We start from the raw sequence: 17,518 nt of genomic DNA on the forward strand, positions 1-17,518 counted from the left end.
CACGCCACAAAAAGATCCCTCGACCTCCGAGTGCTCATTCGCTGCGTGGCCTCCACTCCTTCATTCCTCGCTCATTTTTTCGCCTCCCGTCGTCCTCCTCTCTCCAGCAGCGCCCCTGTGGGAGCGCGAGGGTGAAATGACACACAGTGGCTGACTGTCGCCCAGGGGCCCGGGCTCTGGCCTTGGTTGGCTGGATCTGCGTGGCAGCTGGTGAGCCCGCTGCCCTCTCTGTGGCCTGCAGCATCAACAGTGGTGGTAGTGGGACTGATGGGAGCCTCACTCTGATCTCTGACTCTGGGGCTGACGTTCAACTGCTCGCTGCTGCCCACACAACTGGTGGCGAGGAAATGGAAACGGGTGGGAACGAAATGCACACGGGGGGAAAAAAAAAGCTACGGTTTAACATAAAATACGCCAACAGGACTGAACTGAGTCAAAAGATTTAATGAGATAAAACTGCAAAGTTAGAACAATGTGGGATTATAACATCCAACCAGCAAAGCTTGAATAAAACATTACGAGAAAAACAACGAGTCCCAGTCGAGTTTTCTAGCCTGTACGACTCGTCACATCCGAGGCTCAGATTAAACAAACAATCATAACCAGTAAACGTCTTTTCACCAGGCTGGCAGCAACACACCCAGACAGCTCTCTCCTCCAAACCAGCTGACAAATATTGCCACAAAAACATAAAACATAGTCTCAACGCACTAATAAAACGGGTTAAGACAACAGAATTTTATAAATAGTGTTAGCCCGACTGAAGATTTGTTAAAAACTCTGAACTGAACTGGATGTTTTTAAACAATCGTTAGTGCGGACCAACTGATCAATAAGAGAAGACTGATGTGGCTTAGTGGAAACGTCCTTAATTCATGACTCCGACGTAAGAAACGCTCGGAGAGCCTCAGCCCCGGTCTGGCCTGAAGATTAGAAGAGTCGTACCAAGTACGGGTGAGTATTTTAAGTGGGGGGGGGTGGCTAACGTCAGGATCAGTGGTGTCTGCCGGTGTAAATTCTGTTCCTGAGCACAACCACTGGAGGGAGGTGGTGTCGGGCGCCGGGGTAGTGCTGCACGTGATCGAACCAACGAGTGACATTCGTGTGCTCCTCCTTCTCCTGGATGGCCAAATCCACCTGCGAGAAAAGGAGAAGAAAGGTTAACGATACCGAACGACACACGAAAACACAGAGTCGTGAACTATTTGTAAGTGGTCGGCGAAATGTATTATTCCATGTAATCGTGTGCAGCGCGGTTTTATTGTTCAAGACTTATTCAACCCTTATTCAACCGTTTGACTGGAAGTTAAAGATGAAGCTTGGAAAAGGGAAAGTGCTACAAAAACACCAACATACGACCTCTGGTTTCCAGCACACGTCCTGAGATGTTAACGACAAAACCACAAGGATGATTTACCGTATTTTTCGCCCTATAAGTAGCAGGCTTTTTGCGTAATTTGCATGCCCCGCGATTTATACGCCAAAGTGACACATTTATGGATTTTTCCCTCATATTTATAAAACAATTTTTGGCAGAGATATGACCGTTTTCATTCATTCTGACTGAAAATATTGAACATTTTCAGATGGCACTCGAGCAGTATGGCACACCGTTTTGTCATGTAATAGGTAAAAGTGGCTTTTAATGAATTTAATTTTGACTTTAATCCAGCAGACTTTAATTTAGAGCAAACAAATAATAGTTTTTAAGTGTTAATCTTGTTAAATTCTTGTTAAAATCCTCCCGTGCACGCTCCTGCTGCCGCCATTTGGCAGCAAATCGATTCTTGGCACAACACCGGCCCACGTTTCTGGGTTCGACCCACATTTCCTGACTGTCAGCGGTGACGCGTAATAGATGCAACGTATACGGCGAAGCCATATATTTATGGATCTTTCCACTTTACGAGACATGATTGGACTGAAGCGACTTTTAGGGCGGTGCGACGTTTATGATGGAAAATACTGTAATCTGAGAAAACCACAAAGATGATTTAATTTAAAACCAAAACTGTGAAGTCATATCAAAAGCTTTTAATTGTATTTCTAGTAAATCTGGGGATTATGACTTATTTAGGCCTTATATTTGAATTATTTACACAGATAGTGCTGATAAAATAGGATTTAAAAAAATGTATTACTCAGATTCTGAGGATAATCCTCTGCTGCACAACTCACGTCTGTTGAAGACTCCACATAAAAACTTATCACCTCAGACAGCAGATCTCAGAAACACACCTCCAAGCAAAGCATGATGGGAGGAGCATCAATTACAAAGAGTTTAAAAGCTAATTAACCAATATTTATTTAGTGACGCGTCTGTGTCAAGTGAAAATATTTCACCTTTTTTTTAAGTACAATGCAGGTACCTAACACCTAAATAACAGAAATCACAAATAATTTACAAATAAACTTTCATTATTGTTTGTTTTTTTAATTAAAGAAGTGCCACAAAGACAAACAGTCTAAAAGGCTTTCAGCGTCGGTCAGGTTTACTGTTTGTGTGAAGTTGTTTATCAAGAATTGAACATCGGCTTAGGCTGAGGTCAAAGGTCGGGCGAGCTGACCCGCTGTCTCCGAGGTTAAAAACCACGCTGACTGTAAGTCAAAGTGACGCTCTCCTGGCCGGTGGCGAGCGCCAAACCTCCATCTCTGCCACGGCCGCTGACATGGCCCAACATGTGATCTCCCCCTCCCCACCGTCTCACTCTGCCTTCCTCATGTCTGAGCTCACTTTTCTTTTATCCTGGGAGGCGGAACAAACTTGCTTGTCCCTGGTCTGAGGCTAAAGCCATCACTTGTGCCACATCGCTTTATGCGTTTGAAGAGAACCCAGAATGAGTTTATAATCTGTGTGTTCGTTGCCAACTTGTTCTGGACGGCCTCTGGCCATATGACTGGTCTAATTGTGTGTTATATATGATGACAAATTGGTAATTAGAGTTGTGGTTTGACTAAAGTGAGAGCTAATGGAAATCAAAAGGAAGAAGAAGAGATGTGGAAGGATGGCTGCACGGTATACGGCCATGAAAATGCACCGAGACACAATAAATCAATCAGTTTTACTCACGAATGTGGAATTCAGCTAAACAGAAAGTTTTTGGTGACACAAGCAGTTCATGACAGCCCAACGCTCCCAGTTTAAACTCATCAAACCACTCTGAAGTTCATGTTAGAATGACACTGTAGGACTTAAGCTAAGCGCTAAAGTTACTTACTACGATTGGATGAAGTCCGTAGTACATAAGAATATCAGCTAGGGTGAAGAGGTTTCCTGCCAGAAACACTTTGTCCTGCAGGTAGAGGTCGAGGTCCTGAAAGAGGAAGTTTCACAACATAAGCAGTATGTTAATTACGTCCTAACGTGTGATCATTTATGCATTACGGTAAAGATTTCAGCGTAAACACTTGTCATTATACGAATGACTAAAGGACCTCCCTTTAAGAGCGGCGCTAACACTATTTGACAAGTTTCCTTAACGAAACATTCATCTTCATCTGATGCAGAGTTCAGCACTAATCTAACGGACATTAGAGAGAAAAGGAACCCAACAGCAGGTTTATTAACCTGGATATCTGTGGGTGCATGAGGTACACGAGCCTTGATCCTGGCTTGCATGCATATGAAGGTCTGTGATGTGAATGGGAATAACATGTAACCTGAGGGGGTTGTTGTCGTCGCTCCTCATGACTGCAGACTTAGCACAGATGCCGCCCAAAACAGGCTATTTGTTCACTCCACAAACAAAATGACTTCAGCTCCCGCTGCAAATCTAATGAAGCCGTTTCAAACTTGGGCAGCTTTCTGTGTGTTCCTCGGCCAACGTCTGTGCATGCAAAGTCGTGCATGGAAGTGCTGGTCCCAGGGGAGGGGGACCATCTTTAGCACTTGTACATCGCACGAATGGAAAGCTCCACACACACACACACACGGACGCATCTTCGGGGCAAATGGAGCTATTGTGCGGTAAGAGTGGGTGATGCCAAACAAGGCATGAAGACTGCAGACTTCCTCCCCTTCAAGAATCAGATTCTTGCTTTTCTTTGCCTACAGCCATGGAGCTAAAGCCCAGTCGTGCATCAGAGAGGAAGCTCTCCGACTAACTAACCCCCCCACCTCCCACCACACAACACATGGAGCTCAGACCTGGGTTCTTTTCCACCGACCCCCTACCTTAACTGTGCATTCAATCAGCTGGCAGTCAAATAAAACACCGTAAAACTCTAAACTAGAAGGCAAACTACCGTATTTTTCGGCCCATAAGTTGCATTTTTTTGCATAATTTACATGCCCTGCGACTAATACGTCGAAGCAACATATTTATGGATTTTTCCCATAATTATAAACCAACTTTTGGCTGAGATATGACCATTTTCATTCATTCCGACTGAAAATATTGAACACTACCATTTTCAGCCACTAGATGGCACTCGAGCAGTATGGCATGCCGTCGTCTGCCTGGAGCAACCGTTAAATCAGCTCGACTTTGCTGCGCCACCCTGGTGAAATTAAGCTGATTTGACCATTAAAGTGCATTTATTAAGTAAAAGTTCACATGAGACACACCTTTACTATAAAGTCGAGCTAACAAATAATTGTTTTAGGTGGTTATCTTGTGAAGTTTCGAAGAAATCGACAGCGAGTCGCCCTCTGTGCGTTCATGCTTCTGCGTATCGGCTTTTGAAAATGCAGCTGATTTGACCGTCAAAGTGCATTTAATAAGGACTACTTCAACTGAGACACACATTTACTATAATTTAGAGCAAACAAATAATTGTTTTTAAGTGTTAATCTTGTTAAATTCTTGTTAAAGTCCTCCCGTGCACGCTCCCGCGGCCACCATTCGGCAGTCAATCGATTTTTGGCACAACACCGACACACATTTCCGGGTGGTCAGTGGTGATGCGTAATCGATGCGATTTATTTATGAATTTTTCCACTTTATTAGACATACTTGGACTGATGTGACTCATAGGGCGGTGTAATTTACGGCGGAAAATACGGCATTAAATATAGTTACAGAAGAACATGTCGGATGAAACACTTTTTTATAAGTTCACAAATATGAAAAACTAACTTTTGCAACAAATGTTTTGCTCTTTAAACAATAATAATCGTGAATACAGGAAGGAGATGTAGTAAGTAAGAAATATTAGTTTAGTTGTAGGAGGTAAAATCTTTTTTTCAGGTGGACTGTACTCTGCTGAGATTCAGCAGAGTACTTACTAAGCGGTGAGTACTCGGAGCTTCCTGCTGTAGAAGCATGCTGCAGTGAAGCCGTGTTTCTCTTCTCTTTCAGCTTTCTTTCACTGAACCCTGGAGGATATACATCTGCAAACAGTAGTTGAAGTCATCAGAACTATCAGTAACTATCTTTAGTATTGACTTGAAACTTTGATTTGTTTATAGACTTCCAGTTATAAACACGAAGCTAATCGGTTAGCTTTTCTATGGTGTTTTCAATGTTTACTTAGCCTCTATGCTAATTGTTAATTACCAACAAACCACATCAGTAAGTGTTTTAGAATAACACTGCAGCTCTTTGAATAGTAATCAAATAATGAGGTGCCTAAAGATCCACACTTTTTAATAAGCTGCCAGTTTTAGTTAACCAATCCCGTGGGGTTATTTGTGCAAACAACAACATCCTCCGTTGTCGTTATTAGAACCCGACCAATATATCGGTAGGGCCGATATTTTAGGCCGATATAGGCGTTTGGGGACATATCGTATCGTTGATAATTGTCCCATAATGCATAAACATAAACACTAGGAACAAGATGCATCCTTGTTGCAAAAGGTGTAATTGTACAATGTATCCAGCAGAGGGTGCACGCAAACTACTTTCAAGTCATGGCCGTTCACGTTAACTTTCACTTTCAGCACAGCCAAAGCAGGAAGTAATGCTGTGTAGTGTATTTTGTTGAACAGATTCAAAAGTTCATTTTAACTGATCTGTAAAATAAAAAAAACTAATTCTCTTCAATCCTCCAACCCGCTTGTCATTAGCTACGTGCCTCTCAAGTTAGCGCGCTAACATAACCTGGCATAGGCTCTTGCCTTGTAAAACTTTAGCCAGAACAATAAATCTAACGTAGAGGTAAATTTATATCGGTGTTAATAACATTATCTTTGTCGTCTCAATGAAATGCATCGTTTGTCCGAAATCTTTACTTCTCTGCGAAGAAGATGAAGAAGAAAAAAAGAGTTGCAGTCAATACTCATTAGGACTCCAGACTGTTTAAAGAATGAACATGAAGGGCGTTTCTTTATTTAATTTATATTTTTGTAACACTTGATAATTTTATGGTGAATAATGCAGGATAGAAAATGTGAATGCAGGTTAGGAAGACCGTTTCAGGACTTCAACGTGTTAAAACAGGTTTACAAGTAGCTGTTTATGAAGATTATTGGGGGTGGATAAAGCAAAAAAATTTCAGCCATTAAATCGGTTATCGGCATTAGCCTTCCCCTCCCAATATCTGTATCGCGATAGCCAAAATTTTCACATTGGTCGGGCTCTAGTCGTTACACTTCAAAGACATTCATCTACTTTTGCTATTATTCTTTAAACCAGACACTTTTTTGACGTTTAACTTGTCAATGGCCTCAGGAAAACTGCTATGGTGAATGCTGTAAAAGTTTAGTTTTTTTGAGTAAAAAAAAAACAAAAAAACAGACGATAGAACAAAGTGGGTCCCAACACTGGTCCCTGAGGAACACCACCCTTCATGTTTTAACTGTGTCCCTACTTCAACACACCTGATTCAGTGACTTAATTACTTCCTCAAGTTCTACCGAAACCTGTTAATCACCAAATAATTCAAATCAGGTGTGGAAAAGCAGGGAAACAGCTAAAACATGCAGGATGGTGTTCCTCAAGGACCAGGGTTGGGACCCACTAATATAGATTATATACAGTATTTGGTACAGACAAAGTGTTGTGGCTTTCTTTTGAATTAAAACAGCAACAGCTGCATCAACATTTGCAGAAGAAGGTAAATCAGAACTAGAACAACTGATGTAGTGTAGTCAACCAAAATACAGCAGTTTTTTTTTTTTTTAGCTCAAGGACAGTAGTCTGATATACTGATCATAATCTTAAACGGGTGACAAAATGTTTACTTTAGAAACAAGTCTCAGCTTGAAAAATGTATGAATTTCTTAACTACATCCTGAGGGGGGGTGAAAGTTTAAGAACTCCCACAGCTGACACGGTTTTATTTCTGGATAATTTAATGGGAGACGACTGGAGAGCTTGAAAGAGGAGAGTTGGGGACGCAGCTCAAGCAGCAGGACAGGACAGGGGGGCCACCGGGCACCAGAGCCGAGCCGCTCAGGGCGACTTCCTTCTGTAAGTGGCACCATTAAAATATTTAAGAGGCCTGTCCAGATAACATGCTGCAAAACAGCACGACTCCTCAGCCATGGCACAACAGCGTGTCACTCTGAAGTGCGCACACACGGACGTCACGCTGACAGGACGGTGCCAAGAGGCGCCGAGCGTCCAGCGGACGACGATCCATTTCATGCCGAGTGGCGTCAGGCACATTAAAGCCGTTTTCTCTGTCGCGTGGGGCCATGTCATACATCAACTTGTGTTCCTGTTGCTTGTGCCTTAACACGTTTACACATGTACGGACCAAAGTGATGGACAAAGAAATGTAAACAACTTGGAGGGTTTAACCGATTGAAAATACAGTGAATGTGGTTCTGAAGCGATTTAGTTTGAGAAATCCCCCCAAATGCTAAAAGACAGAGTTGAGACGTGGGTTTTGTTTCGTACCCTCGTCTTAAACTTGAGGCTCGTATAAGAAAGGTTATAAAACCATTAAAAAGAAATCTAAACTAAACCAGTCGTGATAAACAATAAATCAATTAATCGCATGATAAATGAAAATTATCAACCTTGTTTTTATTTATCAGCTTTATTGTTTCTTCGTGTCTCTCTTTCTACTGAAGACACTGGAAGATAAAAGGCTCAACTCCGGTGCTCTTCACTGAACCCTCCCTTTCTCTTTAAAATCCATTTTAACCGTCCAAAATCACGTTTTTGGATCGTTAAAAGCAGCTAAGCTACGAGCTAAGCTAACAGGTTGACCTCGAGAAAAAACCTCCGTCTTGTCGAAGCTTCAAAATCGACGGCTGAAACCCGCGCCTTCGTGTTTCTCTGGAAAAAGATGCTGAGAACTTGTTTACTGTTGTTTTTTAAAACCTTTGTGTGAAAAATGCTAAAGAGCTCAAATCTCACCAAACATCCGCCATTTTGAGAACCGAAGAGAGACAGCCCATGTCACGTCAAGGGGCCTCCCTCACATTTATCTTAAAGAGACACGCTGCTCGCTCCCTCACTATCCATCCTTCGGTTCAAACAGTCTTATGCTGCCATCCGGTGGTCAAGAAAGGGCACTACACAAAAATTAACCAATATTTCTTCTTAAAATTGACAATAATTACTAATTATTGTCAAATTTCAAACATTATTATAGTTTATCGCAATAATTTCTGAGACAATTAATCGCCCAGCAAAATTTGTTATCGTGACAGGCCCAATCTAAACTGCCTTCAACTTATAAAATTACGTCTGCCAGTAGAGGTTGTCCGGCTGTAACTTCGTGCTGTGATTCTGTCAGTTTCAATCGTTTATAAAAACCTGAGATCATCGTGCAAACAAGCTCTGAAAGATTTAAATAACTAAAAAACAAGAAACAACGAAGCCTTGACAGTTTATTATTATCATCACCTAAATGTGTCAGCAGTCTTTGTTCCACGGATAATATGTAAAAGGATTTTAAAAAACAGTTTATTTAGTACCAAAATAGTGGAAAAATATAAAGCGAATAAGCGATTTTAGAGTTTTAATTTTCATATAAAAAAAAAAAAGGAAATAAAAGCAAATATGTATACAGAGGTGCCTGGACAATATGTTATTCCCTACATATTTTTGGATTTTTCTCCTCTTTTTTATTGCATGAATTTGATAAGTGTCTATTTGTGTGGAACGTCTACTTTTATTGTTGGTTTTACTTTTAAAAATCCAAACTGAGGATTAGATTTGCAAATCAGTCTTTGGCTTGACAGACTTTGTACAAACCTGCAGCGGTAGCGTTTTTTATTGCTGTTCTTCTCAATTAAATTTAAATGAACTAAACAGGCTCAGAATGATACTGATCAAATGCTGGGAATGTTGTGAACATGTTACATTTAGCTCTGCAGACTAAGCTCAGCATAAAGCCAGTGGTTCTTCAGCTTTATTTGATAAGCCCCCTCTTTGGAGAAAGAAACCTGTCTGCGAGTAAATAAGTAAACAAATAAAATCATACTTGATAATTAAATACATTACGTTTATCACTGTACACTTATGCACACATGTGTAACCTTGTACTGATATGATCCTGTGTAACGATGAAATCTGTAGAAATATAGTGTTTGACTGCGAGAACTAAAGCAGCAGGAACAGAGAGTCATGGTGAGACACAAACTGACCACTATCGAGGCGCCCCGACAACTTTTGGCATAAAACACATCCCGTACCGACATGGACTTTTAGAAACGAAGCAAGCATGGAGGCGTGGAGCTCACTTCAGCTGGGTTGACTTGGAGTGCATTAAATCTAGTACAGAGGTCTCCCATGTTTTTTCTTCATTCAGCTGCTCCCTTCTTCACGGGTGGCCACAGTCAACTAACTCGCACGAAGACGTGGCAATTATTTGTACGCGGATGCCCTTCCTGATGCAACCACAGCCCTCTGTGTGGAGCAGAGAGCTGCAATCTAGGGCGCCCATCGGAGCAGATCATGGGGGTTAAGAGCCTTGCTCAAAGACTCAGAGTGGGACAAACGAGGATGGAAGCAGGTGCAGGTGCTTCAACTTTCCCACCCACATTTTGATGTTTTTGGTCCAGGGGATTGAATCGGTGACCTTCTGACCAAAGGCCTGCCGTCTATCGTAAGCCCTCAAATCCACTAATAGACACTTGCTTCCTCACGCAAAAAAAGCCAGATCATGCTGTAAAATACAGCGTAAATCCACTCAAAACAGCACTTTTTTACGCCATTGAAAGACTACCTTCTAAACGCCGAAAATTACGGCATATATTTTGGTCATTGAACGCCGCTTTTCACAAGTAACGCCGTAATTTTGCTGCAATTTACGCCGCAAAGGACGGCGTTTACTTAAATTTTGCAAGGCCCTCCCCATACTTTTATCAATTACAGACCACACTAATTCAACACAGATCAGCTGTGCTTTTTTGGCCGACTTCATGTATTCTGCAGCACGATTAGTGTGGTCTGTAATTGTACTTCTCCCATTGGGTGACTGAAGTTTAAACTGAGTGGAGAAGAAAAGTATGCGGAGGGCCTCGCAAAACTTAAGAAAACGCTGTCCTTTACGGCGTAAACTGTGGCGAAATTACGGCGTTTATAACGAGGTCACGTGTTAAATGCAGCGTTCATTGCCCAAAATAAACGCTGTAATTTTCAGCGTTTAGAAGGTAGTCTTCCAACGGCGTAAAAAGCTGCGTTTTTAGTGGATTTACGCCATAAAATCCGGCGTAATCCGGCTTTTTTTTGCATGAGGAAGCGTTGTAAAAGTGTCTTATAGTGGATTTGAGGGGTTGCCATACTCTAACCTCTGCGCCACCATTCCCCCGACAGACGTCTTCCATGTATCTTTTATTAATACACAATGACTAAACTCAGTTTAGCAATCCTATAATAACTCAAGTTTAGCTATAAAGACTTTATATATACTTTACCCAAACTCCCTAACCCCCAGGGGGTCGTGTCCCCCACCCCCCCAGTTTGAGAACCCCTGCTTTAACCCGACATCGTTCTCTCTCTACCTTTAGGATGGACTTGATGTCTTCCTTGGCGTAGTTATCGAGTTTGGTCACCCTGTACTCCAACCACTGCTGCACCACTGCCCTGCTGTCTGCTGTGTCACCTAGCAGCTCTGGGTGCCTGGACTCCTTCACCAGGTGACAGGCGATGGTCCCCAGCCCCACCAGAGGAGGACAGGTGTTATTCTGCAGCACAGGGGTCTACAGGGGGGAGATGGGGCTCAGTCATCAACACTCAGGAGAAACATCTGTTCAGATCTGAAGGACTGAATGTCATACATACAATAAAGCAGGTTGGACAACAAAAACTTCTCCAGATTATGTGTTCCCCACAAGCACAATAACGGCTCTTTTCATGCCATCACCCTAAAATCGGCCTGCTTAAGGCATGCATTAAACTAATTTATTACTATTTTGCCTGCAATTTTTAAATAGCAAACCCACTTTACTGCGTTTTAACGCCTACCCTTCAAAGCATGAACACTGCTCTTTACTAGTCCCCGTTTATACAAATAAGAGACTGTCATTAAATGTTTAAGTCTGAATAAGCTTGACTAAGTCGGTTTTAAATACACAAAGCGGAAAACACAAAACGAAAGCAATCCACATGCTTAGCTTGTTAGCTTTGATTCATAGCCACCGTGCACTTGTTACAGCTACTTACAAGGTTTTTCTTTTAAACTAAGGTTATTTTGTTATCCGAACGGACGAGGCAATGATAGAGCGTCATAATACCTTTTTATTTCCCTGTGTGCTGTATTTGTTCGGCTTTTTCAGGCCCAAGTACTTCTCCAGCGATGCTAGCTCCCGTAACGCCATGTTTTCCGTATGCTGAGGAGCGGCTTAGCAAGCGACGGACGTGATTGGATGAAATTCTCAAGTCCCGCCTACCAAAAGTTGACTGACTCTAAAGACAACCAATGAAAACCTACTTGCTTTCATTAGCTTGCGTCAGTGAATTGGTTTTGGTTAAAATAAAATAAAATATTTATTAACCATTATTTTCATTAAAAAAAAAAAAATAAAACTACGGTTGAAACCTGAAAACAGCCAATTTAATTATATATATATATATTTTAAGTTGTTGTTAATATAGTGAAAATAAGGGATTAAATAAATTGCCACCTTTTTCCTAAAGATGACAGATTTTTTATTATTTTATTTTTTTAACAAAAATTGCCTTTATTAGTGGAAGCAATGTATTGTGCAGACTGGTACTCAACAGATACACACCTGGTACAATGTATACATACCTGGTGCCTACCTGGTCTGTAACTGGTACTGACCCACGTACCGGTTAGTACTTGACCAGTGTAACTAACCACGCCATAATCCAGTCCACCTGTTACACATTAGGTAAGTGAGATACATACCAGGTATGCACCCAATAATTAGGGGGAAGTACTGTGTAAACATAAGTTCTAAGTTTGTTCCAAAGTAAGTTCACAGTGCTTTTTAAATTATTTTCATTGATCCTTTATTTATCCAGGTAGTCTCATTGAGACTCGAGAACTCGTTGTCCCTGTTTAGGGAGCAGATGGGGGTTAAGGGCCTTGCTCATGGGCCCAGAGTGGGGTGAATGAGGGTGCCACCACTCTGCGCCACCACTCCCCATAATATGTAAGTACCAGATATGTACTTGATAACTACCAGACAGGTACAAGAACAGGAACTATCAAATAAGGACCAGATCCAGTCGAGGTAAGTACCAAGTTCATATCCAGTAAGTACCAGGTAAATACTAGTTATGTACCAGATATGTGTAGTACTACTGTTCCCATAATGCCTTTCAGCAAAGTATGTTTGTACTGTGTTCCCGGGGGGAAAATAAAGATATGTTTGGAACTACAGCACATGGCGTCCGGTGTCCTCGTTATACATTATTTCCCCCTCGGGAACACATACATTACAAACATACTGTGCTGAAAGGTATTATGGGAACAGTAGTCCTACTACCTTACAACCTAGTTGTTTTTATTGCTACTTTTCCTTTTAATTATCCTTTAAATTACCATTTTATTTTCATTTGTTAAAATAAAATAAGAATATGTACGCATCCTTTATGCTTGTTGTCTTTGTTGTCCACTGTTGTCATCACGCTTTGTAAAAATTCTGGTCTCTCTTGTAAATGAGTCCCCAAGGCTCAATGGGATTAACCTGTATAAATAAAGGTTGAACGAATAAGCACCATGTATGTACAAGGTAAATAACAGGTACCTGCTAAGGGCCAAAAACTTACAGTACCAGTTTCATTACAAGTAACAAGTACATACCAAATAAGTACCAGTTGCACCAGGTAAATTCCCAATACCTTATACACACCATACCTGTTGAGTAGCCGGTACTGAATAATTTTCATTGAAAAGTTTGACAGGATTAAAAATAAAACAACTTTAATTAGATTAATTTGCCAGTCTGTTCAGCCACATTTAACTATAATACTACTATTTTGATAAAATGATTGCCAAGTCTTTGTGCAACTTTGCTGTGCTGACCCCTGATGAAGGGAGCAGCCGAAATAATAAAATAAAATAAACCTACTACTTTGGTCAGGATTTAATAAAAGCAAACACAAACTCGGCTGCACCTCAGTAATATGCTTTTTAAATTGAATATACTAGCTACGTGAACGAGTTTGAAACACGACTCCCAGTCTTCTTACTCCATACGTTCATGCTTATCGTCACAGGGAGCAGTTACAGACTCATCACTAGTTCCACTGAAGTTTCATTCTGCAGCGCTGCTGTCCTGTAAGCTCGTCTGCTTCTGTTTCTTGTGACAGTGTGCGTGTCTGATTGGATCGGTGCCGTGCTCCTATGACTCCCCCGTAATGAAATGTCACCTGTCAGTCAAAACCAGGCTCCTGACTGTCCAGGTGGACGTGTGAGTTCGTCCCCATGAGTTTATATGTGAAGTGACAGGAAGTGGCGTGTTGTACTACAAGCTCTGCTTTCCCTCCCAGCAGACCTGGATGAGAAGACTTTAGACCGTGTCCCATTATTTTATCCACAAAATTAGTTGATATAAAGGATTCACAGAGGAAATTAACCTCTAATAAACAGAAATAATTGAAACTAACCAGGTTACCTGTTGGCTAAAAGTAATAATCAAGCTTGTTTGTACTGTTTTAGGCACTTTAAGTGTATTTAAATAGTAATAGGATAACTTAGTTCATAATTAGAGCAGTTTTTTTTTAGTTTATATTACTAAAGATATCCTTGTCCTTTCATATTTTAGGACATGCTGACTTTTTTAGTGTCTTGTTTTTTTGTTTTTTTTTTGCACATTACTGTAGATTAATGATCCTATTCAGACAAGTACACGGGTTGTACTGTAGCTAAATGTTAAATGTCTTTACTTATTTTGGGCATCATGTGAACTTGTTTTATTGATGTTTATTGCGTTGCCCAGAACGCTTCTTTTCACTTGATAGAAAAGAACAGCTGATATTTTTAAACCTAATTTATTAGGGAAAAAAAAACGAAGATAAAAAGCTGTCCCAGAAAACAAATTATAATAATGAGTACACAGACTATCAGAAATGATTAGATGCCATGAAACAAGGTAAGGCTAATTCTCTCTTTTATTTCCCGTTTGTTTCTGGGCTCGTCATCCACTTTTACTCCAGCGAGGCTTCCTTAAACGCACGCCTGCAGCGATAAAATGCATCTCCTTTAACTGAATGCCTCCAAGCTGCCACATCCTGTCTGCACCCAGGCGGGCTGAGGACAACGATCCCTAACTGTAGCCTGTGGGAGTTTCCTCGTGCCGATTGTGATACAGAAATCTGGGGGTCAAATTAGGAAAGAAATGTACAGTAGGAGAGAGGTGGGGGTCACTGATAATGCTGTGGGGCTTCCCATGTCCTGGTAGAGACGTCCCTTCGGCCCTGTTGGTAGCTGACAATATGCTGCTGCACGTCTGAGGCCTGCAGCCCTGCCTGTCTCCTCCTCTACCTTTTCTGACCTGCGAGAGCGTTTTGACTGAATCTGCTGATCTAACCACACAGAGGGAGGGAAAAGTGGGGGGGACGACATGAACGCTGTCAGTGCAGATTGTTGGAATTGCATCTCGGTGCTCGATCGGATCCCCAGCAGAGGGTGAACACGAGGACAGGCGCCAGGCGGCTGCGTGACACTTCAGGAGAGCCGTCAGATGAAGACAGACAGATGTATGGGGGTCAGCGCTCAGCTTTAGTCATGTTTTTTTTTGTTTTTTTTGTTTTTATCTAATAAAAATAACACACGGCTGAAAGAACAGGCTTTAAATTAATTTAGGTGCAAGCTTTGCAATTTTTTTTTAAATCAGATTAGCGTGGGAACGAAAGGCCTAAAACCTTAAAAATGACTGAAATGTCACTTCTCATTATCAGATGATCTTAGTTTAAAACTCTAGCGAGCTATATTTTCTTTAATTATACGGTGAAAAAAGGGTTTGATCTAAACATTTTTCTTGTTTCCCCTCTAAACCTCAAAGAAGTGATTTAAAACTTAAAGGTAAAAGCACACGTTTGTAACCAATCATACAAAAACTTTCCAAATTCGGTTCCTCGTGTCTGCTTTTATAGGTACTCTTTGCAAAGTCCAGATAAAAAAGAAAACCTGCACACTTTTCTTATATCAATAGTTCACGTGTCTTTGATTTATAAAAGATTGTGAGCAAAATGTGTTTGCTTTCCCACAGAAACAGATGAAGTAGCTGAAAATACGTCAACGATGGAGGCATCCATGGAAAAGCCATTTGAGATGGAGCAATTAGAAAATTTTGATGCACTGGTGCAGCTGCAGTAATAGTGCTTTGTTTACACTGAGTGCGTACCTGCATTTCAGAACTGCATGTCAGCATACCAAAGTAGTCTTTTAAACAGCACCGTTTGTTATACCTGAGAATAATTATTTTTAATGCTAGTCTTTGCGAGCTCTAAGGTCCTGGTTTGAGTCCTAATCTCAGAGCACCTGCCGTCTTCTCCCGCTCTACAAGTCGGAGCAGCACATGACTAATGGCGCTCTGTGTTTTGGCTCTGGAGCTGCTGGCTCTGGGAGTCAACGAGAGTCGGAGGATGCCAGAAATGTCGCCCCTCTCGGCGGGGCCCCTGGGGGTCTTCACAACAGTGATGGGATTATAGGAACCACCCTGCCACCCAAAGGCTAAAAACAAGCTGCTCCTGCTCATATTAACACGCGCGCATGCAAATGAGTGCATGTTTACAAGGGGGTTGGAAGGGCTAGTGACACGGGTGGAGTGATGACATTTTTGTGGCATTTCACGTCTTTTTTTTTTTTTTAACGTTTGATTAACATCAGAAATGTTTGGATTCAGAGAATCTGAGGCCCCCGGAGACAAATGAAGGAGTAATAAAGGCACTTTCTCCATTTCCTCCTCTGCTCGTACGCCAACCCACAAGACTGTGGAACATGCTGGGGGCCACGGCACCAGCTCGCCAACCCTGTCCCTGCCTTGCATCCAGCAGCAGTCACTTAGGAGTATTAATTACTGCTCTGAATTTCTTCCCCCCGTAGCCGTCCATGTCCCCCTCAGACAAACAGCCACGGTGGGAGGATCTTGATTTTTATAGCTTCTGAAATATCAGATGTCTTTTATTGAAGGTGCCCACTGGCCATGCAGGTTCCTCTCTCCGTCTCTTCGTGTCTCCCTTCCTGTCCATGATTCAGACCCAATCTTGGAGGAAGCTGTTGTTGCCGGTGCTCTTGTCGTGGCTGGGAGCTGGATGAGGGAGACTCCTGTGTCTTGTTTGAGGTTTGGAGTCGTTTTGTTGCTGTTCTCTGGCCGACGCGCTCCTGTTGTACCAGCAGGGAGCACTGTGGCTCTTTGAAAACCTCCTCCCCTAAACCAGAAGGCATCCACAGCCCAGCCCATTTCCATCTCTGACTGGTAAAAATGGACCTTTAATACGAGGCCGGAAACTGACTGTTAAATAGAGATCATGGCAGCTTATAGAAGCCGAGCAATCTATAACTGAATCCGGTCAAACACAGAAACCGTTAAAGTGCATTCAGTTCGTAATTATCACCCGAAGGTGAAAGGGCAACAGTGTTTTTGCCGGTGTGTGTGTTCGTTTGGCTGTACATTTAGTAAAATATCTCATGAGTTATTGAACAGATTCTAGTGCAACTTTCAGAAGGAAATCTCAAGGTTCACACCCACAACCGACTGATTTTTGGAGTCAACCTGATTCAAGACGGCCGCCACAGCAAAGCAGTTTTATCAAACACAAATATGGCCATACACAACGCAGATAATTTTACTGATGTTAAGCAATGACCTTCCCTTGAACATCAGACAGGCCTCTTCCCTGTCTGTTTTTAAATCCCTTCTTAAAACCCCTCTCTTCTCCCTGGCCTTTGAAACCATGTGTTATGTTGACTTTTATTTATTTTAATCGTTCGTTTTTGTCTGACTGTATAATTGTTTTATTACGTGTACAGCACTTTGGTCCTGTAGGTGTTTAAAGTGCTCTATAAATAAAGATGGCATGGCATGGTATGGTATGGTATGGTATGGTATGGTATGGTATGGTATGGCATGGCATGGCATGGTATGGTATGATGTGGTATGGTATGGTATGGTATGGTGTGGTATGGTATGATATGGTATGGTATGGTATGATATGGTATGGTATGATATGATATGGTATGGTATGATATGGTATGGTAT

The 17,518-nt window shown here is 41.7% G+C and overlaps 1 protein-coding gene across 1 annotated transcript; it reads right to left on the reverse strand.

The window, feature by feature from the left end:
* Positions 1–461: 461 nt before the first annotated feature.
* Positions 462–11,677, reverse strand: eef1e1 (eukaryotic translation elongation factor 1 epsilon 1). Its single transcript, XM_037693809.1, has 4 exons — positions 11,579–11,677; positions 10,847–11,044; positions 3,219–3,314; positions 462–1,137 (listed from the first exon to the last, which is right to left on the reverse strand). Exons 1-4 carry the CDS (start codon positions 11,660–11,662, stop codon positions 994–996), a joined length of 522 nt encoding a protein of 173 aa, XP_037549737.1. The 5' UTR covers positions 11,663–11,677; the 3' UTR covers positions 462–993.
* Positions 11,678–17,518: the final 5,841 nt, after the last annotated feature.

Source organism: Nematolebias whitei, chromosome 20, assembly GCF_014905685.2.
Source record: "Nematolebias whitei isolate Nwh7 chromosome 20, NemWhi1, whole genome shotgun sequence".
Classification (NCBI taxonomy): domain Eukaryota; kingdom Metazoa; phylum Chordata; class Actinopteri; order Cyprinodontiformes; family Rivulidae; genus Nematolebias; species Nematolebias whitei.